This window comes from Anomalospiza imberbis, chromosome 1 (assembly GCF_031753505.1).
Source record: "Anomalospiza imberbis isolate Cuckoo-Finch-1a 21T00152 chromosome 1, ASM3175350v1, whole genome shotgun sequence".
Lineage (NCBI taxonomy): Eukaryota > Metazoa > Chordata > Aves > Passeriformes > Viduidae > Anomalospiza > Anomalospiza imberbis.
Window position 1 is genome coordinate 21,076,641 of NC_089681.1, and position 25,427 is coordinate 21,102,067.

At 41.7% G+C, this 25,427-nt stretch overlaps 1 protein-coding gene across 7 annotated transcripts in view; it reads right to left on the reverse strand.

Moving 5' to 3' along the window:
• Window positions 1-9,067: 9,067 nt before the first annotated feature.
• GRHL2 (grainyhead like transcription factor 2) overlaps window positions 9,068-25,427 on the reverse strand; it is a 61,556-nt gene continuing 45,196 nt past the window's right edge. For 5 of the 7 annotated variants that reach the window (XM_068183717.1, XM_068183699.1, XM_068183744.1 and 2 more), the window contains 7 exons: window positions 24,656-24,743; window positions 24,430-24,569; window positions 22,399-22,430; window positions 21,203-21,297; window positions 16,228-16,313; window positions 10,927-10,991; window positions 9,068-9,725 (listed from right to left, as the gene is read on the reverse strand). In XM_068183717.1, the coding sequence (XP_068039818.1) occupies window positions 9,611-9,725; window positions 10,927-10,991; window positions 16,228-16,313; window positions 21,203-21,297; window positions 22,399-22,430; window positions 24,430-24,569; window positions 24,656-24,743 (621 nt within the window). In that variant the 3' untranslated portion in view covers window positions 9,068-9,610. The remainder of the gene's footprint in view (window positions 9,726-10,926; window positions 10,992-16,227; window positions 16,314-21,202; window positions 21,298-22,398; window positions 22,431-24,429; window positions 24,570-24,655; window positions 24,744-25,427) is intronic. The other 2 variants (XM_068183722.1, XM_068183710.1) reach the window with 2 other exon arrangements.

Consider the following 25,427-nt stretch of genomic DNA (forward strand, 5'->3'; position numbering starts at 1 on the left):
AATATTGTCTTCTTCTGATAGGAATACTTAATACCTTTTGATTTTTAAATATTGCTGAGTGAGTGAGGTGATGGATGCAAAAGTTGTTACAAATTTGTGTGCTGGCTTTGGCTGTGATAGAGTTAATTTTCCTCACAGTAGCTAGAATGAGGGTCAGTTTTGGATTTGTGCTGGAAATAGTGTTGATAACAGAGGGATGTTTTCATTACTGCTGAGCAGTGCTCACATGGTGTCAAGGAATTTTCTGCTTCCCACCCCATCAGCAAGGGAGCTTAGGGTGCCCAAGGGAGATGGGGTGGGACACAGCCAGGACAGCTGATGCCAACTGACCCCAGGGATACCCCAGACCATGGCATCATGCTCAGCATATAAAGAGGTAGGGGAAAGAAGGAGGAAGAGGGTGACAAGTTCAGAGTGATGTCATTTGTCTTCCCAAGTCACCATTACCTGTGATGGAACCCTATTTTTCTGGGGATGACTGAACACCTGCCTGCCCCTGGGAATTGGTGAATGAATGCTTTGTTTTGCTTGTGCATGGGACTTTTGCATGCCCTATTAAATTGTCTTTATCTCAACCCATGGGTTTTCTCACTTTTTCCCATCCAGTTCTCTTCTCCATCCTACTAGAAGGGAGCAAATGAGTGGCTTTGTGGGACTTAGTTGCTGGTTGGGATTAAATCACAACAATTTGTTTAAATTTGGGCAGATATTTTTGAGGCTGTAGAAACTAATAAATTGAGATGAAACATGGCCAAGAGCTGAATGGATCAAAGCGTCCAGTTCCTATTTAAGTCCATGACCATTCCACAGGGAGAGCTTCCTCTGTTCCCTCAGGCTGTTGCCTCATTGCAGCACAGAGTAGACATAACAAATCAAACTTAAAATTATCTACTACAAGCAGACTCACTGCAGCAGCATGGAGTTCAGTATATCCTGTGTCTTGGCAAAATTAGATACCTCTATAGATGAATGCTTTGTAAGCAAACCTACATATCCTAAGGAAGACTTTTACTATTCAGAAAGGAGAGAGACAATTATGAATTAAATTAATTTGGTCCACATATTTTTCTTACAGCTGTCTAGAATTGCAAGTGTCCTGTGTGTTGTTGCCTATAGCTGTTGTGATGTGTTAATTTCCCCCCTGGTTCTGTTGTAAGCTCATCCGGTGGTATCCTGAGTCTCCAGCTGGTTCTCTGCCCGGCAAAGCCCATGAGAAGGACATGTAGAGACGAGTGGCTTTCAGGCATACCAGGGACAGCTTTTGGGGATGTGGCCCTGTGCTGTTCTGTGCTTTGGGAGTCTGTACCCACAGAGCAACATGTTAAACCTACTGGATAAAATGAAAGTAGATGATCAGGCCACCAAAGGAGATGGAGAACTTGGCGGAGGGTTGTGTATGTTTTGTGCCCCCCAGCACGTGCACTGTTTCCCCAGCTATTAACTTCCAGTTAGGACTTTCCTGAGCTCTTAGTGTTAGAATAGAGTTTTCTTCTGCTGATAATGTCTTTGTATTATGCAATGTACTCAGAAAACAGAAGATTATCTCTCTATGACTGTCCTCTCCTCTCGAGAAGCTCTTCTCCTCTGTACATATGATATGCAGAATGTATGGGAGTCTTACCAGCGTTGGTTTGCATTTTTAAGACTGTACTAATTAATGTGTGATACTATTGTGTTTTTGTAGTGGCATCTTTGATGTAAGATGTAAAAACTATTTAAAAATTTTTTTGTTATTGTTCAGCTTTTAGAGATAGCACCGAGGACTGCATGTTCACTAGAATCAGCCTTTTTCAGGGGCTGTCATAGCTGCACGCAGGCACTGGTGTTTCACCCGGCACGTAGCACCTGCGTTCCACTTTTAATAGGGGTCAGTTTTGAGTGGAAACGAATTCTTCCTGAAAAGTCTACTTTTGTCTTTCCCTCTCTTATGCTCCCCCCTCCCATGCTGTGTGCCAGCCCTGGCCCCAGGAGGAGACCTGGGAGGAATGTCTTCTGACCCGGGGCACCCCCTTGGCATCAGGCACCCTCACCCCGTAGCTCACCCAATGTATGCTCCTTGGAATTTGGTTTTCCTTGGAACTGCTGGCTGTGCCAGCACAACAACGGTGGGCTCACATTGCAAGACAATTTGTGCAAGTGACTTTAAAATGAATTAACTAAAATGGAGGGGAATTAAGGAAAAGAAGAGCCTGAGCAGCAATTTTAGGGTCAGAATCTTATTGGGGTGCTTAATATAGCAAGAACTTGGGGTCAGTTCCTAAAAGACAGGACCATTTGAATGGCTTAGGTCTACATTTTCTGTCAGGTTTGGAGAGTGAAGTGGGGCTCAGATCCAGCCTTTCAGGCAGGGTTGACTTACTAGATATACTGAGTCTGAGATGCTTCTCCAGATTGTGTCATGGGCCAAAAGACAAGACATGCTGCAGCTTAGGAGTTACTTTTCTTTCAGCTTTCTTTTGTTTGTTTGTTTTTTTTTAATGGAGAAAGCAGTTCAAACTGCACCTGGCAAAATGACTGACTTCAAAAGCATGTATTTCCTTGTTATATAGACACTCACAAAACAGCATTGTGTGGCTAAAAAGGCACATATGTGACAGTTTCTTTCTGAGTGCCAAAATATATAAGCAGTATTGTTTGAAGGGAAATAATTTTTTTTTACTGTATTGTTATTACTGTTGAACAAATATATTGTTTTTAAATGTTAGATTTTTGAAGACTTTTGTATTGTAAATTGTTTTGTGACATGGTGCTTTTTCATACTGGAATTACTGATTGCACCTAAATATTAATTATTGCTTTCTTATATAAATATGTGACCTTGAACAATCTTGATGAAAACCAATGTGTGGTGGACACCAACAGTTCAAAAATATTCACCTACTGAAATCCCCTAAATGTTCTTTCCTACTAATAAACATTCTGCTGCAGCTAGTGATGGTGTGCATGCGCTTTACTCCCTTCACAGTGGAGCCTTAAAGCCTCACATAGCTCCATGGTCTGGGGAGAAAACCCCAGAGAAGCCTTTGCCTGCTGCCTTCACAGCTCCTGTCCCGCTCACTGCTGTGGGCACAGTCAGCAGCTGTGAAAGCCAATTTGGAGGGCTCAGCCAGGGCTTAAGCTGTGCACGGGTGCTGGGCTGGCACATCGCAGCCAGCTGGGACTCCACTGCTAACACAGTTTTTACTCCAGCAGCTAAAGCCAGCAGCTGGGCAAGGAGGAGGATATCATGAAGTGGGTTATAAAAGCAAAGGAAGGACAGCACAAGGCTGAGAGCCCTGGTCCTCTGAAGCTGGAAAGAGCAGCTTAGCTGACTGACAGCAACTTTCCCTGTGATAGATAAATCCCTCTGCAGGTTTAGGGGACTTTTTGACCTCCTAATGACTATCACACCATCAAGGGAGCAGGATGTGGCAAGGGAGCATGGGCAGGGTGGTAGCTGTGGTTAGTTGCTCTGAGACGTGGCTGATGAGGCAGCAGCAGAGCTTGTCACAGTAGGGACTCCTGCCAGCCTAGACAGGCTCTGGAGAGGGCTGGCTGATGCTTCTGTGCATGCTCCTTAAGCTCCTCCAATTTCTACCTAGGTTAAATTTGGAGCTGGGATTAGCTGAGTGCAAAAAGTAGTTTAAAGCACACTGTAGGTAACAGAAACCAGTGCCTATTTCCTTTTGAGATTAAATAAAAATGCCTATTTGTGGAACTGCACATTAATCTGAGCTTGAGACAGGTTGGAGCCGGAATGAAGCATCAGTTGCAGTATTCAGGTATGTCCTGTGCTCAGTGCAAACAAGATTTATTACACAAGCTTCCAGTGTGCCAGACTCCTTGTGATGTACATTCTCCTCACCCTCCCCTTAGGGCCATCATACGATTTAGCATAAAGAGACTGCGTGTAAGGAGATGTTTATTTGTATAGGGGTGCTAAAATCCTCCACTTACTACTCTTGCTGTCCCTCCTCTCCCTGTGCAAAGGCATCTGCATGTTGCAGGCAGTGGAGCATGTTGCACTCCCTCACTCCCGGAGTGGACCTCCCACCACCTCAGAGAGGAGGGAACCTGTGATCCTGTAGCTCGTGGCCCCATCTGGGGAGTAGCGTGCTCCAGAATCTATATCAGTGTGTTCTGCAGCACAAATTGAGCCAAGAGATTGGGAAGGTGCCAAAAACAACAGATTTGCTGCTCCAGTAAGTCCCCTAAAGTTTTGGTCAGGAGCTAGAGGTGGAGTGTTTTGCCCCCTGCTCCTAAAAAAGGGTCAGTTCTTCTTAATGACCTTGAATCAAGGTGACCCGAGTCACCTTGCTAAAGCCTGGCTCAGCCATGCCAGACACAGTCCAAGCCTTGAGCACGCAGTGGGTGCAGTGGTTCCCATCAGCCACCACACTTCTCCTCACCCCTCCATGGCCTCGCAGATGGAGCACTGCCAGCCACGCAGCTTTAAAGCATTTGCATTTTAAGAGCCACTCAGTAAAACCACTTCCCATAAAACATAATTAAACATCTATCACAGGCAGTGCCCAGGAAATGTGATTACCTTAATGGGCTCCATGGGAGCTGATCCTGGCTCATCCTGCACTGCTCATCCAGAGCACTGAACTCCTCCACCCTACTGTACGACAGGGCTGTCCTGCTACTGCTTGGGGAATCAACCTTTGCTGAGGCAGATGCTTTCCCAAGCAATTTCCCACCTACTAAGATGTCCTCACCTCCTGAATCTTGTGTGAAAAGTCAGACTCAACTGGTGGAGAATAAAATGTTTGGTGAAAATGTTTTACTGCAAGGTAAGTGGCCAGGTATGCTTCAGTGCTTTTGGAGTAGATGTGGGTAAGGATCTCAACTCAGGTGCCCAGGAGTCACAAAGATGTTAGTGTCAGTGCTTCCAGCCAGGTTCCCAGGACACTCCAACAAGTCACAGAATCACAGAATAGTTGGGCTTGGAAGAAATTTCTGTAGTTCATCTGGTCCAATCCCCCTGCTCAAGTAGGGCAAATGAGAGTTGGTTGTCCAGGACCGTGTCAAGGCAGCTTTTAAAAATCTACAGGGATAGAGACTCCACAGCCTCTCTGGGCAACCTACTCCAGTGCTTGGTCACACAGTAAAAAGCATTCCCTGATTTCAGAGGGAACCTCCTGTGTTTTAGTGTGTGTCCACTTGCCTCAGGTCCTGTCATAGGCACCATTTACAAGAGCCTGACTCCATCCTCTCTGCACCCTCTTCAAGTACTGGTACATACTGATACTGTCTCTCCTGGAGAGATGTAGTAATACACACCACAACAACAGAAATATCTCATACATAGGAATATTTATTTTTTTTTCCTTCTTAAAAATGTACAAAAAATAAAATAACTGTATTTACAGCTTATCAAACCCCTCTCCCAGTTGCAACACTATTAAGTTACATGAGCTATATTCTTAATATAAAAGCACACTATTTATACATTAAGTTTCCTTGTTTGCCAGAAAGACGGCTTGTCACAATCTTTGGCACAAACATTCTTGTTTGTATCTTGTCTCAATTAATAGGAAATGGAAGAGCATATAAACATTTAATAAGCTTTACATTTTATAAGTCATAAGATACTCCTTTCCAGTTCCACTTCAATCAATATACAGCATCTCTGACAGCTAGAGAGTTTAGATTTTACTAATTGTTTGAATTAATTTACATTTAAACAATTCATAGAATGAAAGAGAAAAATATATAAGAAAGACATTTGATCTCTGAATTCCATTGACCAAAAACTTTGTGAGAGAGGACACACATGAAAAAAAACATTCTTTTCTTTGTAGTTTACATTCAGTGTTAGAAATCCTCCAAAATGTCTTGATGGAGTTATCATCGTACATCCACAAAGCTTCACTCAAGGGATGCACTTTATTTTGGAAATATCAGCAGATGACTGTAAGAAAGAACTAGAATTTGAGAATTTGAATGGGATTTCATAATAAAACATCAAGTGGACGGATTAAGTGCCAAATCTGCAGCAGGAACCAAAATTAGAAGACTGTTCTCCTTTTGTACATCTCTATCTAGAGTCTTTCAAAACATAACATCTACAGACACAGCACTGCTATGGGAAAATGCACTGAACAGCAAGCCACTCTCAGGCTGCACTAGTCAAGATTCAAGATTGCTGTCTTGAAGAAGAGAAGGAAATGAGAATTTTGTTCCTTTAAATAAACAACCACAGCAGTGCCACAAAGAGACAAAAGGAGGCAAGGCAGATATTCCTGTCCTGTACTGAACAGTAGCCAAATCTTACTTCCATTTAACTCATAATATTTGGAAGATCGAGCATTAATCAATATTTTTTATCAAACAAAAGCAACACGCATATTTTAAACAATATGCATGTAAGCACTCCTTACACGTGTACTCCTCAGGATATCTGAGTCAAGCAGGGCACAAGGCAGCCACTGCTTCAGAAGTTTGCATTACTCATACCACTCTTGCCCCTTTCCCAGCACTCTGATGGGCTGATTTGGACAAACAAGGTGAACCCTGAGAGCTTGCAGCTGGCCACAACCAGCATCCAAGGTTCAGTGCTCCTCCAGCAGCTGATGCTATAACTACAACTGAAGGGGTGCAGCATGGATACTCAGCCTTAGTGCTTGTGATGCACCTGTATCTGGAGCAGAGAAACAAAGCCCTCAGACCCTGGCAGATAAAGTTAAGGGTGATCGTCCTTACCAAGCTCTAGCTGTTTTAAAATAATCTTACCACCAATGTAGTCACCTTCCTGATAACTTCATTGAGACTGTAAGAAGGAACTAAAGGCAGAAGTATTAGCTTTCTACTATCAGGAATTTGCACACTTTAAGATGTATTTAGAATAGCTTTCAGTTAATCTTGGAAGCAACTTTCCTTTTCTGGACAGTGGCAGACTGAAAGCTCCTCAAATGACAATGGAAAGATAACTCCTTAAGCCCTAGTATTCCTGGAGCACTGCACTTCTCACTGATCCTACACTGTTCCTCATCACAGAATGCTGCACCCAAGAGATCTCAGCTCATCTCAACCCAAATGTAAGACAAAACCATCCCATTAACCTGAGTGCTGGTGCTGCCAGGACTACCTGTCCTGCTCTGTGAACTCTAAATTCTCTCCTGGCCTTTCTTAATGCAGCACATTCCAACCCAGGCCAGCCCCAGGTATTCCCTTGGACAGCAGGTTTGTTGGGGGCAGAACTAGGGCTCAATTCCTGCATACATTTACTCCTTTGCTTCACCTGCAGCTTCTGCCCAGACATCTTGACCAGCTGAGAGATCCCAGATGATATTCTGAGGATTCCAGACACCAACAGAGAAATACAAGAACTAACAGTATTGCTCACCAGTCCTGTGTGCTGATCCCAGTTCCTAATGCCTCCTGTCCAAACTGTCCTCTTTTTTTTTCTTTAAGAAAAAAATATCTGGGATAAGTCAGCACAGACTTTTTATCTCTGTCTGAGCCAAAGAAAAACAAACTGAATCATCATAAATCTCTTATATTCCCATATTGTTTGCTCTTGAGCAGGGCAGCAAGAGCATTGTTGCTGGAGTGCATTTTTATATAAAATTAAGGAAATTACAACAGAACTCTGCATCAGACGGGGAAAGAGTGTAAGACAAAATAAAAGGGCAGGAGAAACACAGAATACACACTTTGCTTTACAGGCATATGTGAATTCTGGGTATGTTAGTGCTGATGCTACCAGCCTGAACCTTTAATAGTTTCTGGTCCCACAGAAACCTTGACATGTACTTAACATTTCTTTAAAGGAAGAGATTTTAATGGGATGCTGCTGCTAATGAAGTTAAGAAAGTGTGCACGAACTTACAGGACAATTCATGCAGGTATGGCCAAATCAGACTGATCAGTTATCCCAGCTACTTTGCTTGAATGTAAATAGCTCCACACAGCTCAAAACACTACTACCTGAACCCTGTTAAACATGGCAGTGTTTCTCTCTGCCATTAACCACCAAATAATAAAGGTTGTGTGACTAAATTAGAGAAAGTTTTAGAAGGAAAATAATTAACTCTAAAGGCTGCATGTAGGAAAGCACCCACACTTCTGTCAGTCACACAGGATCCATGTACAGTGCATAGAGAATAAAATGCAACTGAAACTCATGGAATTATATGCTAAGTGAGGAGCTCTTTACAACAGCCAGAGGAGCTGGAATGGAGAGAGAGAGATGGGGGTTTGGATATTTTAGGGACATTCAGCCCTTGAACCCTTTTCCTGGTATGATTTCAGCCTGCACGACTTTTATCTCTTCACAGAATTCGTAAGGCAGGTGTGGAATTTGATGGAATAACCATGTAGTTCAACTTGGGTTCAGATGCAGCCCTTGAGAGACCAATCTCCACTCCTCAGTTGTGGGATACTCAGTCTCCATTGGAAAAATTGTTCCAGTTTTGATTAAATATTTACATCAAGCCCAGGCTTATACATCACCCAAGTGTCCTAGGAATCACAACAGAATCATTCAATGGAAATACAAGAGCAAATACACTTAAAAGGAAGAGTTTGAAGTCCTGTTTCTTACAGTCTAGAGGAATGCTTTGATGCACAGGTTGCTGCAGAAAGAACCTTTTCACCACAGGTTTGAGAAAAGACCACTTTAGGAGCCTCTGCGTCATCAAAGGCAGACGACCAGGAAGAAGTCCCTTCTGTATCTCTTGGCAAACCAGGCAGCAGACACGTGGTGTCTCTTGGATTTTGTTACAGCTGGATGGGAGACTCGGGTACCTACAGATGGGACTTGGGCACCTAAGGTGGGCCCCCTTGTGCCAGAGCATCCAGGACCCATGAGAGAGCCTGAGCCTGCTCTAATATTTCAATGTATAATTGTGTGAGCAAGGATGGAGCATATGAGTACAGATTCAGTTATCAGCTTCTTAGTACACACTCTTGAACAGATTGCAGCAATTTAATCCTCTAGGAAAGATTCTATTAAACCCTAAACCAAATACATACAAAAACATAGTGGCAATAAACATGCCCACATACAGTAGTTAAAATATATTATTGCATATTATAAACATTATATACAAGGTTAAAATGGTTTCTTTTCCATTTACTTACAAGTCCTCATTGCTACGTGCTGAGAACTACCAGAGGTATTTGGCAAGACTATATGGTATAGAGAGATATAGATCAGTCTGAGCAAGTGAACTGTCAGCCACTTTGCCCATTTTTAGCACTGCAACAGATTTTTAGCATTGACAGAGGCAACTACTGATAAAGTGATTTATACCAGATTTCTGAAGTTAGACCAGCATAGTTACCGAAGGTGTTTTAGAATGAGCTTATCCACACTGAAGTATGGATTAAAATGCTGCATTTCACATTTGCAGTGGGTCATCTGGTTACAAATCTGGGGGCTGGTAACTGCTTGTACACTAAAGAGTGAGGAACAATAAATAAGGGACCAGGTTAATGTGAATGGCCTTGTGCTTGACAAACCCAAGTCTATCTACAGTGGGTGCACTTGTGCAGAATGGACAGTATTTTCAATGCAGTCTTGTAACAGTTTCTCTGATCAATGTCTGTCAAGTTAATGGGGAATCTGCTTTCCAAGAAGGATGAAATGCTGTGGTTCCTTACAAAAAGGCTCTGCCTGAGGCTAGATCTCTGTCAGTGTGATCTTGAAGCCTTCAACCATGCTCTCCATGTTCAGGATGAATGTGTCCTCGTTGGAGTAGTGCTCAATAATGTTGTCATCCATGTTTACCAGGATGCTGGTGACAAAGGCAGAAATCAATGTTTTTATGTACCAGGACAATGAAAGGAAAAGCTATACACTCTGCCACATGTATTTGCTTCTCTACAACACAAAACCAGACTATAGCACATGCCAGTACAGGCTCTCTAGTAGGAATTATCCTCAAGATCTGCCCCATAGTCCCTTATAGTCTTTGGATTAGAGGCTGCTCCTTGCCAGAGCAGTTAAGGGAAATGCCAGTGCTGGGATGTTAACGCACTTAGGCTACCCACAGATGAGCTGCACTTCAGATCCCAGGCTTCCCATGCCTGGTGGTGGCCCCCACAGGGCAAAATCCATGCTACTCCTCGGGCACACCGTGAGAGCTGCTGCACCTCTGTGGTGTGAGCTGCTAACATAGGGAAGCAGTGTAGTTTGTGCTTTGCACACAGCTCACAGACTTAGAACTCAGCTTGGATGTGAGACTATCAACAATGACTATCACAACTGTATATGAGTGTTCTCCTCGCTCTTTACCTCCAACTGTTTCTTCTGTCACTTAGAAAGAAGCAAAACTTGAGAAGTTTCTCCTGTCTTCTCAAAAGCTAAAGAAATCTCCGGACAACAATGCCCTAAGTTAGTTACAGCTGAAAATAAATGACTGGTTTAAAATTATATTGCTACAATATTGTGGTTAAATAGAACTTTAAAAAACAGTTGAAGTGGAGAGATTTAGTTTTATGGCAAGGAGCAGAAGCCTAACTATTCTAAAAGTCCAGTTGTGATGTTCATGACTAAATTTATTCAGCTGAAACCCCTGCAGCAAACATTGCCTGCCTGTCTTTCAGAATAAGACAGTGGCTAACTTCCTCCTAACACTGCAGGAAGACTCCACACTGCATTCACAGCAAAGGCAGCACCTCCCATGCTGGCCCTCCACGATGTTATTAAGCTCATTGTCTACAAAACAAACTTTATCCACATATCTGATCCACAAACCCTTCCTTCACACTAAGCTTATGAATACTGGTCAGACACAGTTTGGAGATCCATGTTTCCTCTTCTGCCATCCCTTACAGTCTCCATAGACATGAAGATTTCAAGCACATGGGTATATCTCCTGAAGGAGTTTGTGCTGCCCATGGGCAGCATCATGAGGCCCCATGTATAATTGAGATCTCTGAATAATTCTAAAGGATCCTGAAATAGATCCTTAGTTAGTTAGGTAACTAACTTACCCCTTTTTACTCTTCTTATAAAGTTTTGCAATCTTTTCAACTGGCAGCCCATATTTCTCAGAGATCTGAAATAATAAAAATAAAAGAAATATCACTAAAGATGAATGAGAAATATAAAAACATCTTACCTTACATAAGACATTAAAACAAATCTCTGCAGACTTTGACAGGATAGCTATACAGAAGAGTCTGTCACAACCATATCATGCTCTCATTTAAGGATGACTTGGGGAGCAAGAATCCTGAACAGCTTAAACAAAATCCACAATTGTCTCCATCCAGAAACTCAGATACTATAGTTTTTTATAGGATGTGAGTCATCAGAACTGCCCCAGCATCTCCTAGTGCTCTGTTCAAGGAGTCAATGCTCTTTCCATCTTCAGATTTTACTAGGGAATTTCAATCTGATCTTTCTGTTGTTTCTTAATCTGATTTTTTGGGCTCATGGAAGCAAAGGCTTCTCCCACCAGGCAGAAGGCAGACACATGGCAACCCAACAGGAGCCAATGGACCAGTGGAACAACAAAAACATACACATTTCTATTTCTCAAAGACATTTCAAAGTTTAGTAAACTAACAGGATTCTCCATGGTGGTACTTTTGTCTGAAGAGTATCTTCAAGGTACCTGTTTTTGTGGGAGGGCTACCAACATCAAACACACGGGACTAAGAAGCTTCTGTATTACTGGGAAGGTAAGTCAGTCTAGTTACTACAGTAGCAAAATGAAAACACTATTTGGCTCACAAAACATCATCTGAGTGCATAGATAACAAGATGAGATGTCACAGAGAAGTGTGTTATCAAGGTAAAGGACTTGTAAAATAAACTTCTTACTAAAGCAACTAAAACAATAAAGCAGAAAATACAGTAAAACTTTAGAAGGAAGAACTGCTTAGCTGACAAATTACCCATGCCAACAAGTACTTCACTGGGATGCTTTGGCATTGCTTTGCAGCCCTGTACTAGTAACTTTGCTGTTCTGCAGCAACTCTCTGGTGTGCTTATGAAGATGGTGTCCCTGGGCCCTTCATCTGAGCCAGGTTTGCTTCCCAAATTATGATTCCTCTTTGAGGGAACAGGTCTCACAGTTCACACTTCAGAAGAAGATTGTCCCAAAAGGCAAAACAGTTACAGAAAAATGGACTTTTTTTTCTCCCCAGTGATTAGTGTTCTGTGGTGTTCTACTGCCAAGCAAAGTAAGTTTCCAGCTCTTCCCAAGTGAAATGAAGTTGCAGCTAAATAGCTGACTACTTATCTTCTGCATTAGAGAACTGAAATGTATAATTAAAAATCCATTTAAAGACTGGCAAACATCAGGCACTGTAAAATCCTTTCTTTGTGTTTGCATTCAGAGTTGTGTTGCGAAAAGGTATTTTAGGGAAGTACATTAAAGCAATTTTCACAAAAGAGAAAATGGAATGGATAAACTCAGCACTGAGGACAGATTCAAAGAGCTACATGTTGAACACCAAGCATGGCTCCCATCCAGACAGCCAAGATTCTCTGAAAGAGAGAATTAATTAGCCCATACTTTTCTATATCACCTATAATAGTATAATTATCATCTTAGCCCAGATGCAATTTTGTACTTAAAAACTATCCCTAATAATGCATAAAGGTATCAGCTTGACTGGCATTCTATAGCATAACTCCAAGATTCTGAAGAACCAATAAAACTTCTCTTACACTGAAAACAGTGTCCTCTGACTATTAGCATACATCAGTGGCTAACAGAAAGGGGAATGACTGATAAGGTGCAATAGACCCATCCACTCCCTAAGTTTTTCACCTAAAAAGCTGAATTCAGGTGGTATTTGCTACTTCAGTTTTGCTTGCACCAGCATATTTCACTGTTCTTTTACTCTTTATTATCCTCTGGCTTTGCTTATCATTAACAGAATGACATCAGATAAACAATCTGGTGTTGAATTTTTGTATCTGTATTTCTGTTGTACCCCTAACTTTAAGTTTTCATGTAAAGCAATAATAAAAATGGCTCCATTTCATCAGACAATTGAAAAAATCCTTTGTAACAGGCATTGGAGAAAAATGGGCAACCCAAAACTCCAGGAAGTGTCACAAGTGTGTGTGAACATGAGGAAATGATCTCCCTCTCTGCATTGTTAATGCTGAAGCCCAGTGATACTGTAAAGATCAGCACTTGAAGACACTTTTCACTGACTCCATGCAAATAAACAAGCAGAGGAAAACATTTCTTGCCAAGGAGGCTTAATAGCAGCTAATATACAGCATTCTGCACATTCCAGCATAAATCTTCCCTAGGATATTTGGCATGCCTAACACTCATGCATTCCAAATGTTACTCAAAGCAGCCTGGGACTCTGGGACATCACTTCCTACATAAACTATGAGAGGTTGGGCTGAGAAAGCCTTTCCTGTCACACTGCCTGTGACAGGTGTAGGATTTATATAACATGCAGGGATTAGTGAGCTTTGCAAAAGACTTCCAGCTGACTGAATAAGCACATTTCTCAGGAACCCCTGGGATTCAATCAATTATACCAAACAGCAAGCTGTGGAAGCAAGGCTTAAGGTGGGGGTATGGGAGAGCCTCCCCCTCATAGTCTCCAGTACAAATGTGCTAAGTCCTGCTGCAGAATTGGAGAAAGCATAGAGCAAGCATCTGCTAGGGCATCTCACTTAACACCCTCTTCTCAGAGTGTTTACTGCCAGCACAGGGGACCGCCACTTACTGCCAACTTCTATCCAAAACGACAGGATTTCTCACCTGAACCCAAACAGGCTACAATAAATTTTAAAAAGGTGTCTTTATTAGGAGGAATATTTTCCTTATCTCCATTGTCCATTTGTCCAATCTTCTGAGCAGAGACTTCTTTCTCTTAGAATGCCTGAAGCAGTGTGACAGCCTTCCAAGTGGCACTGAAATAGTTGTCTGGGTGTCCCTTTGGGCAGCAGTCCCCTGGCATGGTAAGTTTGATTGCACAAGCTGCCAGAAATGCTCTCTGCTGGAGTCAGGAAACCAGAAAGGGCACTATCTGGGTGGGTCCAGGCATGTAGGAGAACACCTTTGCCAGCTTATTTCTATTAAATGGTCTAGTCTGCCGCCCTACACTGGCTGGAAGATCACATATATAGGCAGGTATCTAATAGTCTACCTAGCTCTGTTGAACTCAGATGTTAGCTTTGAATTATTGAAAGACTTTGGGAAATGCTTGAATTTCCCAGTTTGAACTGCCTTTTGTAATTTGAATAAATATGTAATTTGCATAATGTAAGACTGAGGTACCTACTGAGATCCACAGTTATCCTAACTTTGGATCAGGCTGAAATCAGGATGTAGAGCTGGTCAGTCACCACATATGTGTGATGTTTACTATTTTCCCTTGAACAAGACTGATTAGTGAAAACCAAACATCTGAGTCGCTTCCTGAGACATGCTGCACTTCTGAAACCCAAAACCTCTAGATATTTGCCAGAAGAAAGATATCTGAAAAGGAATCTAATTGTTAATTTGGAATGAGGGTATATGTAAGAATAAAATAAACACATGATCTGAGAAAACCATATCATTAATAACAGAAAGTTAGGGAAAAAGCCAAAGATCAGGAATAGTGACTAACAAAAAAAACCCCATTAAAATCTATGAACAGAGAAGGAGAGTATGACTGAGTATCACTGGAGCTCCCTTTCAGATCTGGGGTTCTGTAATACTCAGAGGCTCAGTTCCTAAATTCTTAATACTGAGAATAGAATGAAGCATTCAGGATACACACAATTACAAAATTACATGATTTGCTGCAATGACTGTAGAGAGAATATCTAAGAATATGCAGTTTGACAGATTTTTGGCATTGTTTTATCCACAATATCCTACCAAAGAGAATTAAAATTTTCTGAATGTGTTCCTTCCAGTGAACTGAGATATTTTACAACAGATCAGATTTCTCTGGTGCCGAAAACATGCCAGTGAGTCAGCAGCTGCACTGACTGAAGTATGCAGAAACCCTTCCTGCTTCTGCACCAGCTTTGTTTTTGTTACATGGTGGCTGGAGAACAGGCATGGAGAGGCACAGACTACTGGAGATAAAATATTCATGCTAGCTTGAACAGTTATAGAAAGATTATAACATACTTTTACCTTCCATACAAAGACAAGATGAAATCGTGTTGCAGCTAACCATGAATCAGACTGCTGCCTCTTCAAGCAAAGCCTGGTTTTTGTTATCCGTGCGCTCTGCCTGACAGCTGAGCTGCAGTCACAGCTAACAAACAGCATCGGCAGAAGCACAGTTAGGACATCCTTAGCGTGCCACTGACTCTCCTCAGAGATACCCTCATCTAAAGAGGGGCTCTAAGCAACTTCACTAACCCACAAATCTTTTTCTGCCTTCTGCTACTGGCCAAATATTGACCAAATAACTCAATCCTTACTGCATTAAAAGCATTCAGTAAATGCAACAAGATACTGTGACAGTTTTAAGAGAGTATAAATATACACACTTCTAGCACTTGGCTGAGTTCTCTAGGGGCACTTTCATCCATTTCCGTCTTCTCCCCTACACATAAACAAGGCTGGAAATCAACTCAGCATCCCACATGTCAATCTCACATTCCTCCACTGAAGCAGAAAGACACATGATTATTTCTTAACTCTTCCCTTACCAAATTTCATAAGCCATCAGCTCATAAACAGGATTAAACATGGAAATAGCAACTCTTATGATGACAGCTAATGGGTAAAAAGCAAAAACTCAAGCAGCAAAGAAGCAACTGGTAGGTAGGTCACGCTGTAAGTGAGGACTAGAGAAGGAATTTGAGACAACATATGAATGACAAGTCTGCACTGGCTCAGCACCTGCCTCCTACATGCTGAATAGCAATTGCACAAAGGCCATATGAAATTCCCACAGAAACAGAGCATCCTTGGGCCCCTTCTTGGAAACCAGGCTGGGAATGTACTGACAAGCATTACAGGAAAAGATTCAACAGGCTCTGAACTATCTGTTCAGAAAGTTTCAGAAAATAAAGATTGCACTTCTCTCCTTCCCTGACACTGGTTAACTAGTGCTATTCCTCATAGTTCAAGTCTCCAATAATTAGCTCTGAGATGCTGTTTAAACCCAGTAACTTGCTGACAAGACTGAATTAGGAAAATGCCAGCATTTCAGAGCTGTGCTCCAGAAAGCCTTTAAGAAATGCTTTAAATGCACTTGAGAATAACTTCATCTTTATATTATGGTTTATCTCAATAATACATGGAAAGCCTCAAGATTTTCTTGCCAAGAAAGACAAAAAATGTGAGGACATTGGATACTTACAGCTTCCATTAGCCCCTTTACTGTGGGTGATTTCAGCATCAAAGCATCAAACACCTCATCTGTCTCCTTCCTCACATACAAAAGCACTGAAATAGAAAAAAAAATCAAACTCAGAGCAGGTTCAGTCAATTGCAGAGATTAAATACCCCACACTGAATAGAAAAACAAATATTAATCCATGACAGATAAAATTAAGATGGTTTGCACTTAAAGATGTACCTTTAATATCATCAGTGATCTAGACATGGACAATACACCACAGCTGCATTGAAAATTCAGCAAATTTAACCTAATGTGAAGAATCTCTATCTTCCAGAATCTAAATCTCCATTTACAGAAAGAAGCTAAAAAGCAGTGGGGTCTTGTCCCTTGGTTATAGGGCAAAACACACAATCTAGATCTTCTTAAACCTCTGTCTTGGCTTGTACCTCTCTAGGTTTCATCTAAAAGGCTGGGAAAGGACATTCAAAAAAGGCAAGTCTGGGCTGCCTTTAGCTGTGCCTTTGGGAGCAAAATCAAAGAAAAGGTAAAGAAATAGCTGTCTCTGACATTACCACGCAGATGACTACAAATGGCCTGACCAGCATAAAAATAAACACTGGGAAAAATGAGTTCAAAGTAATTTGAGACTTTACAGAGAAGCCATTCAAGAGCACAGCTGGCAGGCAGGCATTTACCAGTGTGCCCACCTGCTTAGGTACCCAAATGCCATTTGTGTTCCTCTTCCTCCCTCAGATGCTAGCTGCTAGCTTTTGTTTTCTTCACACTTGTACAGGTAAAAGGAGGAACCTTGCTATAACATGGCAGAAGCACAGCAGACAGGTGCAAAGCATATAAGCATAGACACTAGAAAAGTATTTTAGGCATCATCTCACATGACTGATAAGTAGCAGATTAAATAAGATGTTCTGCAATTTATTTTGTTTCCTAAATGAACTGCCTTTTCAAATAGCCCTGTTGCACATGAGGTTCAAACACACATGCACTGTGATGTCTGTGTGACAAATTACATTGAGGAACTTTTTTTTTTTTTTTTGGTAGATAGAAAAAGGCATCTTTTGAAACTACAAATTCTCATGGTCCAAGAGACATCTTCACCATGTAACTCAACAGAGGACACTCTCTCAATTGTGGAGAATTGTAGCTTCTTTGCCCAGGTTTTGAAGTGACTGGAAAGAAATAATAGGTAGTTCCGTCCCTTCACTTGGCCTACAAACCAAACATGCAGGACAATGTTGGGTTTTTTGCATCTTCAATTCAGAAATATGAGCCACAAAACTGCTACCACAGCATGCAGAGTCACACCCTTTTCACTTATATTTTGGCAACTCTTTGGGGCCTGGCCTGAGAACATCCTTTTAATGGAGCTAAAAGCCGAGACAACTTTGGGTCACAACGTAAACTATCAAAATGTAAAAGGAAAAAAAATCCCACACCAGGAGTTAAATTTTACCACGCCTGATATGTTTAATCGCATGAACAAGCACTCACTCAATGGGCTAATTTTACCAGGACTAACACTTATATTAATTTAGTAAACATTTTCCTTGTGACTAGAGGGTTGTCCTGTAACTCCTGGCTTTACAAACATCTGGAGCTCTGCCAGCCTTAACAATCACAAATATATCTGAAAGGAGAAAAAAAATCACTTGGTTCAAGCTTAAACTTGGGTACATTACACAATCCCAGTACTGAGCTTTACATCTCTGTTGTGCCTGGTGTGCCAGGCAACATTATACACAGAGAGAGACAGGATTCGTAAGCACATGGGGGGTTATTAGGTTTTTCTTTACCCTGACAGGTGTGAAACTCCTGGCTTTGATTCAGTAGAGCACTTTTCTACAAATGACTTGTGGTGACAGTGATGCCTTAGGAAGTCCCTGTCTCATCCCTGCCCTTACACCCTCTTATTCTGGATCATCTCAACAAATTTTCCTGGATGACAAACTCTCTCAAACAGCACATGTGAGTGAAAAAACAACCCTTTTTTGAGTTATTCTTCAGACAGATCAGATCCCTGCCTCAGTGTACAATGCAGCCCCACAAGCCTTCATGATGGCAGAGCAGCAGAGAGACGGCCGCAGCACGAGGCACAGGCAGAGGGGAGGGAAAAGGGCTGCAAAGGTTCCACTGGGCTCAGCAGCAGTATTGCCACTGCATGACTGTGACCATGTAACACAACTCATGTCCTCTGATCCTACTGTCATCACATTCACAGCATCTAGATGGGATCTCTCTAACAGTACAAATTACAAGATTTGGAGGGGAACAAGGGGGAAATCTTGTACAAGGTAATGAGCTATTTTTGCCTGAAAGTTACAAGATAAATCCAAATTTGTCTCATCAACTCCCTGGTCTTAGTCCTTAACCTTCTTGTCAGCACCAAAAACTACTGCAGACCTTAATATTCATTAGATGTTAAAAAGAATTGAAAAGATGGGGGGAGATAAATTTGTCTTTAGTTATTTAAGAAATAGCCCCAACAAACCAAATTGCAGAGGGGCAAGCAGCCTTTGCTCAAGGCAAGGGATGCTGTTGCACCAGTGAGACTTTTGGAAGCCAGGCCACCAAATTGAGGATTTATGTGTGACTGCAAAAGAACAATGTTAGATGCCTCTTCTAAAATTGTTAACAACAACATACACAAGGAAAAATGAAACTAAGGACACAATGAGTCAGTAAGACTTGGGGCATTAGGAAGGTCTGAGCCTGGGCACTACCAGTGCTGTGACTGACACCCTATGAACATGACTACAGTCTCTGTTAAGTAGTCTCTGGATAAAGATGTGGTACATCTTAGTCAAGGAAAGAAGGGCTGGTAGCTGTAATTTAGCTTTCCTTTCTCACATTTGGAGTTTTTGTTATTGCCCAGGCACAAATTCCCTTGGATGGCTCTCAACCCCCTGACTGTTATGAATCCAAAATGTTTCAGAGTAGTTTAACATGACTTTCCTAAGAGACAAAAGCTACACAAAAAATTACTTTCTTGAAACTGAGAACTACAGGACTGGAAATCCACCTGATCTATAATTCAGCTGCTGGATTTATAATTAATGGGAAACTCCCTATGAAATCTGAAAGGGAAAGTGATTTGAAAACTTACTGAGAACTCAAAACAGGAAAAAGCCAAGTCTAGCCAAGTAACAGCTGTGATGCACATTTGGTACAGATTAACATACTTCACATTTCTGTGTTGGGCACTTGGACTTCCCTAAGAGGTCAAGGAGATGAAAGAATAATTCAAAAAGAGGCAGCTACCTGAGTGAGAATATGAACCATGTTTGCAAATCCCTTCAGAGCTGTTCTCTTGAAGGCTGCCCCTTAATATTTTTACTTCCATCAGACAGTGTTACAAGTAGGTCCAGAAGGCAGGGGTGAGGTCACACACTTCCACTTCAGTCCTTCAGTGGAGCTTGGACACCTCACTGGCTGCTATTTACCTGCACTTCTCTGCTAATAAGACACCTTGGGATTACATTGCTTTTAATGTATATTTTAATGTATATTTTCACATATCAGACCTGCTCCCTCTCAAACATTACACCTGCACCCCATCTACACACCTGCTCTCTAGGAGTTATTGATTCTGCTATACCAAATAAATCTTGAGAAAAGAAGCTTCTAATATGGCAATGCTGGGGAAAAAAACCAAAACATTTTAATACCCAGTGAATTCTCTGGCAAAGACAGAGTTACCAAATGGGTAGATTCAGCTGAGCTGCACACCATCAGCATGATCCCAGATGCAAGGTTCCGGATGGCAGGAAGTTCACCAGGGCAAAGGCCATGCTGGAAAAGCCTTGGCCTCCAGCCAGCATAGTCCAAGATGAGAGAAACACTGAACAGGAAGGGGATGTGAAGAGAGCATCCTCCAGCTTCTCTGGTTCTGTGCCTCTTCTGGATTTAATCATTTTACATAGTTTTGCCACCAGCTAAATTTTTTTCTTTCTAATCTTACCCTTGAAATACTTGCAAGTCCTGCAAGATATCAAAACTAACAACAGCAAAAGACAGGAATAATCAAAGCAAACCAATACCTCCTTGCAGGCAACTTCCTAGGCTTCCAGCTGGGAAACCCAGGTGAAATTGTAGGAAATGACAGCTCTTTATGTAGCCCTCATGGCTGTCATCGGCTGCTTGATAGTGCCCTGATAATGCGAATTTGGCCAAGGTCTTGAGTCAACCAAATGCAAATCCATGGTCAGTGCTAACCTCACATATTACATTTAAGATTTAACTAAAGTACTCATATGTTCACATTTATTTAAAGAAGGTATCAGTCTCCATCCTATAATCTTCTATGCTTCCCCTGGTCAAAGCAGACCACCCTAACCAAACCAACAGAGAAATTTTGCAAATATGGGCTTGTGGGAAGTCATTTCTATAAAGTTCAACTGCAACTGTAATAATATCCACCTGGGCAGTAAAAACAGTTAAGGGAAACTAACCCTTAAGGAATTCAGTTATATCTGCTGGAAGATGTCTCTCCAAGTCTTATATTTCTAATAAGGTAAGACATTTCTGATTTTATTCCACCCAATCTAAGTCTGCAGTCAGCAGGAGCTTGCCTATTAAGGGTCCCTGTATTTAACCCAATGCATCTTGCATATTTGCTTGTGATCCCAGATAGAATGGAAAAGATGAGCAAAAGTTAAAAATAGACCATCACAGATTTGCTACTAGAACTTTCATAAACTTTGTAGCTTGGCCAAGAACCAAGAAACTTCCTGAGTTTTTTCTATACACTTGTGTCCTGATCCCTTCTTGAGAAAGCACAGTCCTTTTTTTTTCTTTTAAGTAATTTTTAGTATTTGTTAAAATGCCTCCTTATGCAGATGCAAAGATCTCTTCTTCCATCTACCCATATGTGCACTAGCATCCTACAACTGACTTTGTCCAAACCACACCTGCCCTTCCCACCTTGAGGGTTTGAGTCCCACAGAATGATTTTTAACTGCCAAGAATTGATTGTTACCTCTTTTCAGACCTTCTTCTTTGATTTGTTTCAAAGGGGAAGGACCAAACTCCTCCTCCACAGGCCGGAACATCCTTTTGACCAGGACACTGCTACTAGAATACACAAAACATGGACCATGTCACAGTAAAACTGTGCTCACAGCAGAAGAGGAGACAACAGCAATAGTCATGACTCACTTTGTACTCTGGCAAAAACACTCACTAGCTACTCAAGTAGCTCCAAAAGCAGAAACTGCAAGGACTTAGCTTTTGATGCTTATCTGAATTATCCAGGCCTCTTAAATTGCCAAGACTGACTGGCTAGGACAGGTGACAGGAAAATATGTTCTGATGTTGCACACTAATATGAAAACCCCAAAGGCCCTTAACTGTTTAAATATTGAGGGAAGGGGGGTGGTTATTGCTTGATGCAATAAACCCCTTGGTTTCTCAAATTCCACTGTGAGCCTTATGAAAAGCATTCGTTTCAAAAAGAAATAAAAAGGGCCTCATATTTTCAAGTCAGTGTTGACTGCAGGTGCTTGGCCAGTCCCTACCACAGGTCACTTTTTGCAGGTTTATGGGATTGTAGTTATGTAACTCCAGAATCTCAGACTTGAGGATGTTCACTTGGGGATTCAAGCAACTTACAAAAGTATGGGGCTGACACATAATGCAGGCTGAAGTTCAGCAGCCCATATTAAAACCCTCATTTCATGGCACCTCTAACTATTAGAGGGACTTTCATAAATTCTTGCAGTCCCTCCGAAGTCAGATAGGGGGGTACTCCCATTTCCAACCTTTGTCCTTCCCAGGTTCTCTCTTCTCTTTCTGCCTTTCTCTTCTTGGCCATTCTCTCTGCAGTTCCTGTATTTGTTGCATACACGTGTGTGCACAGCTAAACAGCTTTCAGGAATGTAGTAAAATTCAGTGCTTCAACAAAAAATTCCTGGTTTTTAAATTATTTGAGAACTCTCATGCTTACAGAGATGGTACTTCATTGTCAAATATATTGTTCTCTCCCTGTGTCAAACCTTAGGGCGCTTTTACTTGGAAATGTATTAAAATAAAGACATAAAAAGCAAACAGTTTACATGGGAGAACATGAGGGAAAGGGAAGAAAAGGGTCAGTTTTATCTGATTTTGTATTTTGTATCAACTTTCTATGAGTTTAAACTGTTAACTGCAAAGCTTGTGAAACAATAAATATCTTACCCTTCTCTCTCATCATCTGTATTATAGTAAACCTAGAAGAATGGAAATAAAAATCAATTATTCCCAAAACTCAGACACTTGCTTAACAGAATAACTTCAAAAGGGAGAAAAGACAAGTGTTTTGCAGTTTGTCATATGTTAAAAATCCTTTTCCTCCTATAAAACACAAACACCTCTAGTTCTAACTGTTACCTAGAAGAAGAGTGGCTTAGAGAAACTGCTGTTGAATATCATCTACTGGAAATATATCAAAGCTTATTTGAGAGATATTACCCTCTTCCCTGCTTTACATCATTTTCCCAATTATTTTACAATCCTCTAAATCAGATTGCTACTCACCTAAATAACCCCTAATAATGTTTAAGCCACAACACTCAAAAGCTTTTGTATGTATTTAATACTGACTGAAAATCTAATTAAACTATAAAGAACAAGATTAAACTACAGGCCTAATAGAAATACAATTACTAAAGTTACAGCTGAACATTTTTTGCACAGGCTGTGGGCAGAAGCCCAAGCCCGGTTTTGTGTAAATCCACATAGCTCAGAGTCACCGGGACTGAACTTAGAACAGCAGCAAATGCAGCTGACAGTAGCAGGGGAGGTATACAATCAGTCTGTTGTGCAACACTTTACAGAACAGCCAGCCAAACTCCTCACAATGTGCCCACACTGCACGTCTGCACCAACAAGTGCACCAGCCCTGCAGCTGCTGAGCTGCAGTGCAAATGCGGGCAGAGGCACGGGGCACCGCAGCCGCTCCTGCTGGGCAGGGCAGGGCAGGGCAGGCGGGTCTCCAGCACTGAGGCTTGCAAGACACTCAGAGCACACTCAACTCTCACTGGGAGCCTTCACTTCTGAATCTGTGCAATGAAAATAGCTCAGAGGTGTGTGTGTGTAAAGCTGAGGTCTGTAACAATAAGTTACAGCAATAAAAAACATGGCTGAACATTGCCTAAGAGCTAGGAAATGGGGATATCTTCCAGTTAGTTTAGAAAATTATTTACAGGATTATATATACGAAGGAATGTTTCCACCATCTCCTGTTTTGAAACAAATCCATATTTTGGTTTGAAAGCCATGAGGACAGAAGGTACCCTACACTGATATGTGAGTGGGCGTCTTTCCAATCTGGGAGAGTAAGCCAGTGACAGATGTGATTACAATGTCTGTGCTCTTTGTGCTTTGCTCAACCACAATTCTCACTGCTTCAAAATAATTGACAATTCCAACACTCAGTTTCATTTAATCTTCATATTTTAGTATTTTTCAGCAAGATGTATATTACATTTCCTAACCAACTATTTGTCTTTATAAACATAAGCATAATGGTCTCATTCTACTCCCTGAGATGTTCATATACATGTTCATAGTAAAAAAGTTGTCAGAGCTGACCCTCCAGTTCAGGTTTTCAACTTCCCAGCAGGAGATAAAATAGAAAAGAGCCAAGTCAGGAAAGACTTCCTTATGTTTACTAGTGATAATAGCTGCCAATACTGAGTATTTACATTAGCATGACGGAGTTTTACTTAGAAGAGTGAAAATATTTTTTTCAAGGAATTTCCATATCTCTAGGTGATGCCAACAGAAAATGGGTAGTGGTGTTTAGTGACCCTACTCTTGACGTTTCTACAAGTGTAAGAGCTTGGTATTTGTTTTCAGCTGTGACAGGGAGGGGGATCTCTGCTACCACAAGGTGGCACTTAATTTCACCAAGCCAAAGAGTGCACTCAAAATCAGATTGTGTTTCAGTCACAAATCCACATTATACTTAAAAGCAAAAGAATGACAGAACTGTAACAAAACCAAACTAGTCAGTTGTCAAAGAAGTATAAACTTCTTTGCACCCAGAACTCAGAAAGGTACTTGCCTCTTGTAAGGTTTTCTGTAAGTGATGCACCAAAACTGCATTTACCGAAATGAGAGCTGAAACAAGTGGCCTCCAGGAACTGATTTATTTCCCTAAAACCTGCCCCAGAGCAGAGGCAGCCAGGTGGCAAGTGGGCACCTGCTCATCTCATTATTTCCTACCTGTCCAGTTCTTTGTAGGTTTCCAAAGTGAACATCTGGTATGAAGAGAACTGGCTGGGAATCCAGGTCAGCCATTGTTTTGAAGAAGGTGATATCACTCTTTTTCTGCAGAGGGAGTGCACTCAACTTCCCTTCAGCTGCTAGGTGGATCACAAAGCACAGAGTTGTGAAAGGAGGCATGTTAAGCCTGACTTAGCCCCAGACCAGAAAGGCCCACTTCACTCACCATTATTACACGAGGCTTGGGATGCCTGGCCTTTGCCTTTCTTCCTGTTCTGCTTTCTCTCTTCATCTCGGATTTTCCTTTCTGCTCCCTGATGCAAAAAAGACAACCCACAGATATTACCCAAAGAGGAACCACTGTGAGCATTGTACTCTACAGTGCCTGGAAATACAGCATCAGACACACAGAAATGCTTAAAAGAGAAACTGGTTATTTCTTTGAAGACAGATCTGCCCGGTCTGTTGGGAAGGTACCAGGCTTTGCATGGATCATCTGTGCCTGAGACTCAGCTGGCACATCCAGTAGCTCCCAGGACTGCAGACAGCAAGGGGAACATATCCACATGTTGGTTTGGATGAGCCAGGACAAGGCAGTGTGCAGTCTGTAGCAGGACTGATGCCAGCACAACTTGTGCAAAAGGCATCCCCCCAGCCCAGTGTCTGCAATGGACAGAGTGCTCAGTCCAAACATTTTGTGTATGTAAGGGCATAAAACACCTGCAGGATTGATATCATTTTATATAATGTCTGCGCTGAGGTCTTCCATAAACTCTCCTCCACCCACTTTGTCTGGGGGTGGCATTGCTCCACTGTAGCCAGCTGTGCAGAGCCTTTGAGAACTGATAGTCCAAAAAGGCTGTGCTGACAGCTTGCCAACATTGCAAGGGTTCTTACAGAAAAATACAAGCATTTAAAACCAGGCGAAGTTCTCCAGAAATAGGAAAGCAATGTAGCACTGCCCTATTAGGCACCAGGAACTCCTGGGAAGTTGCAGG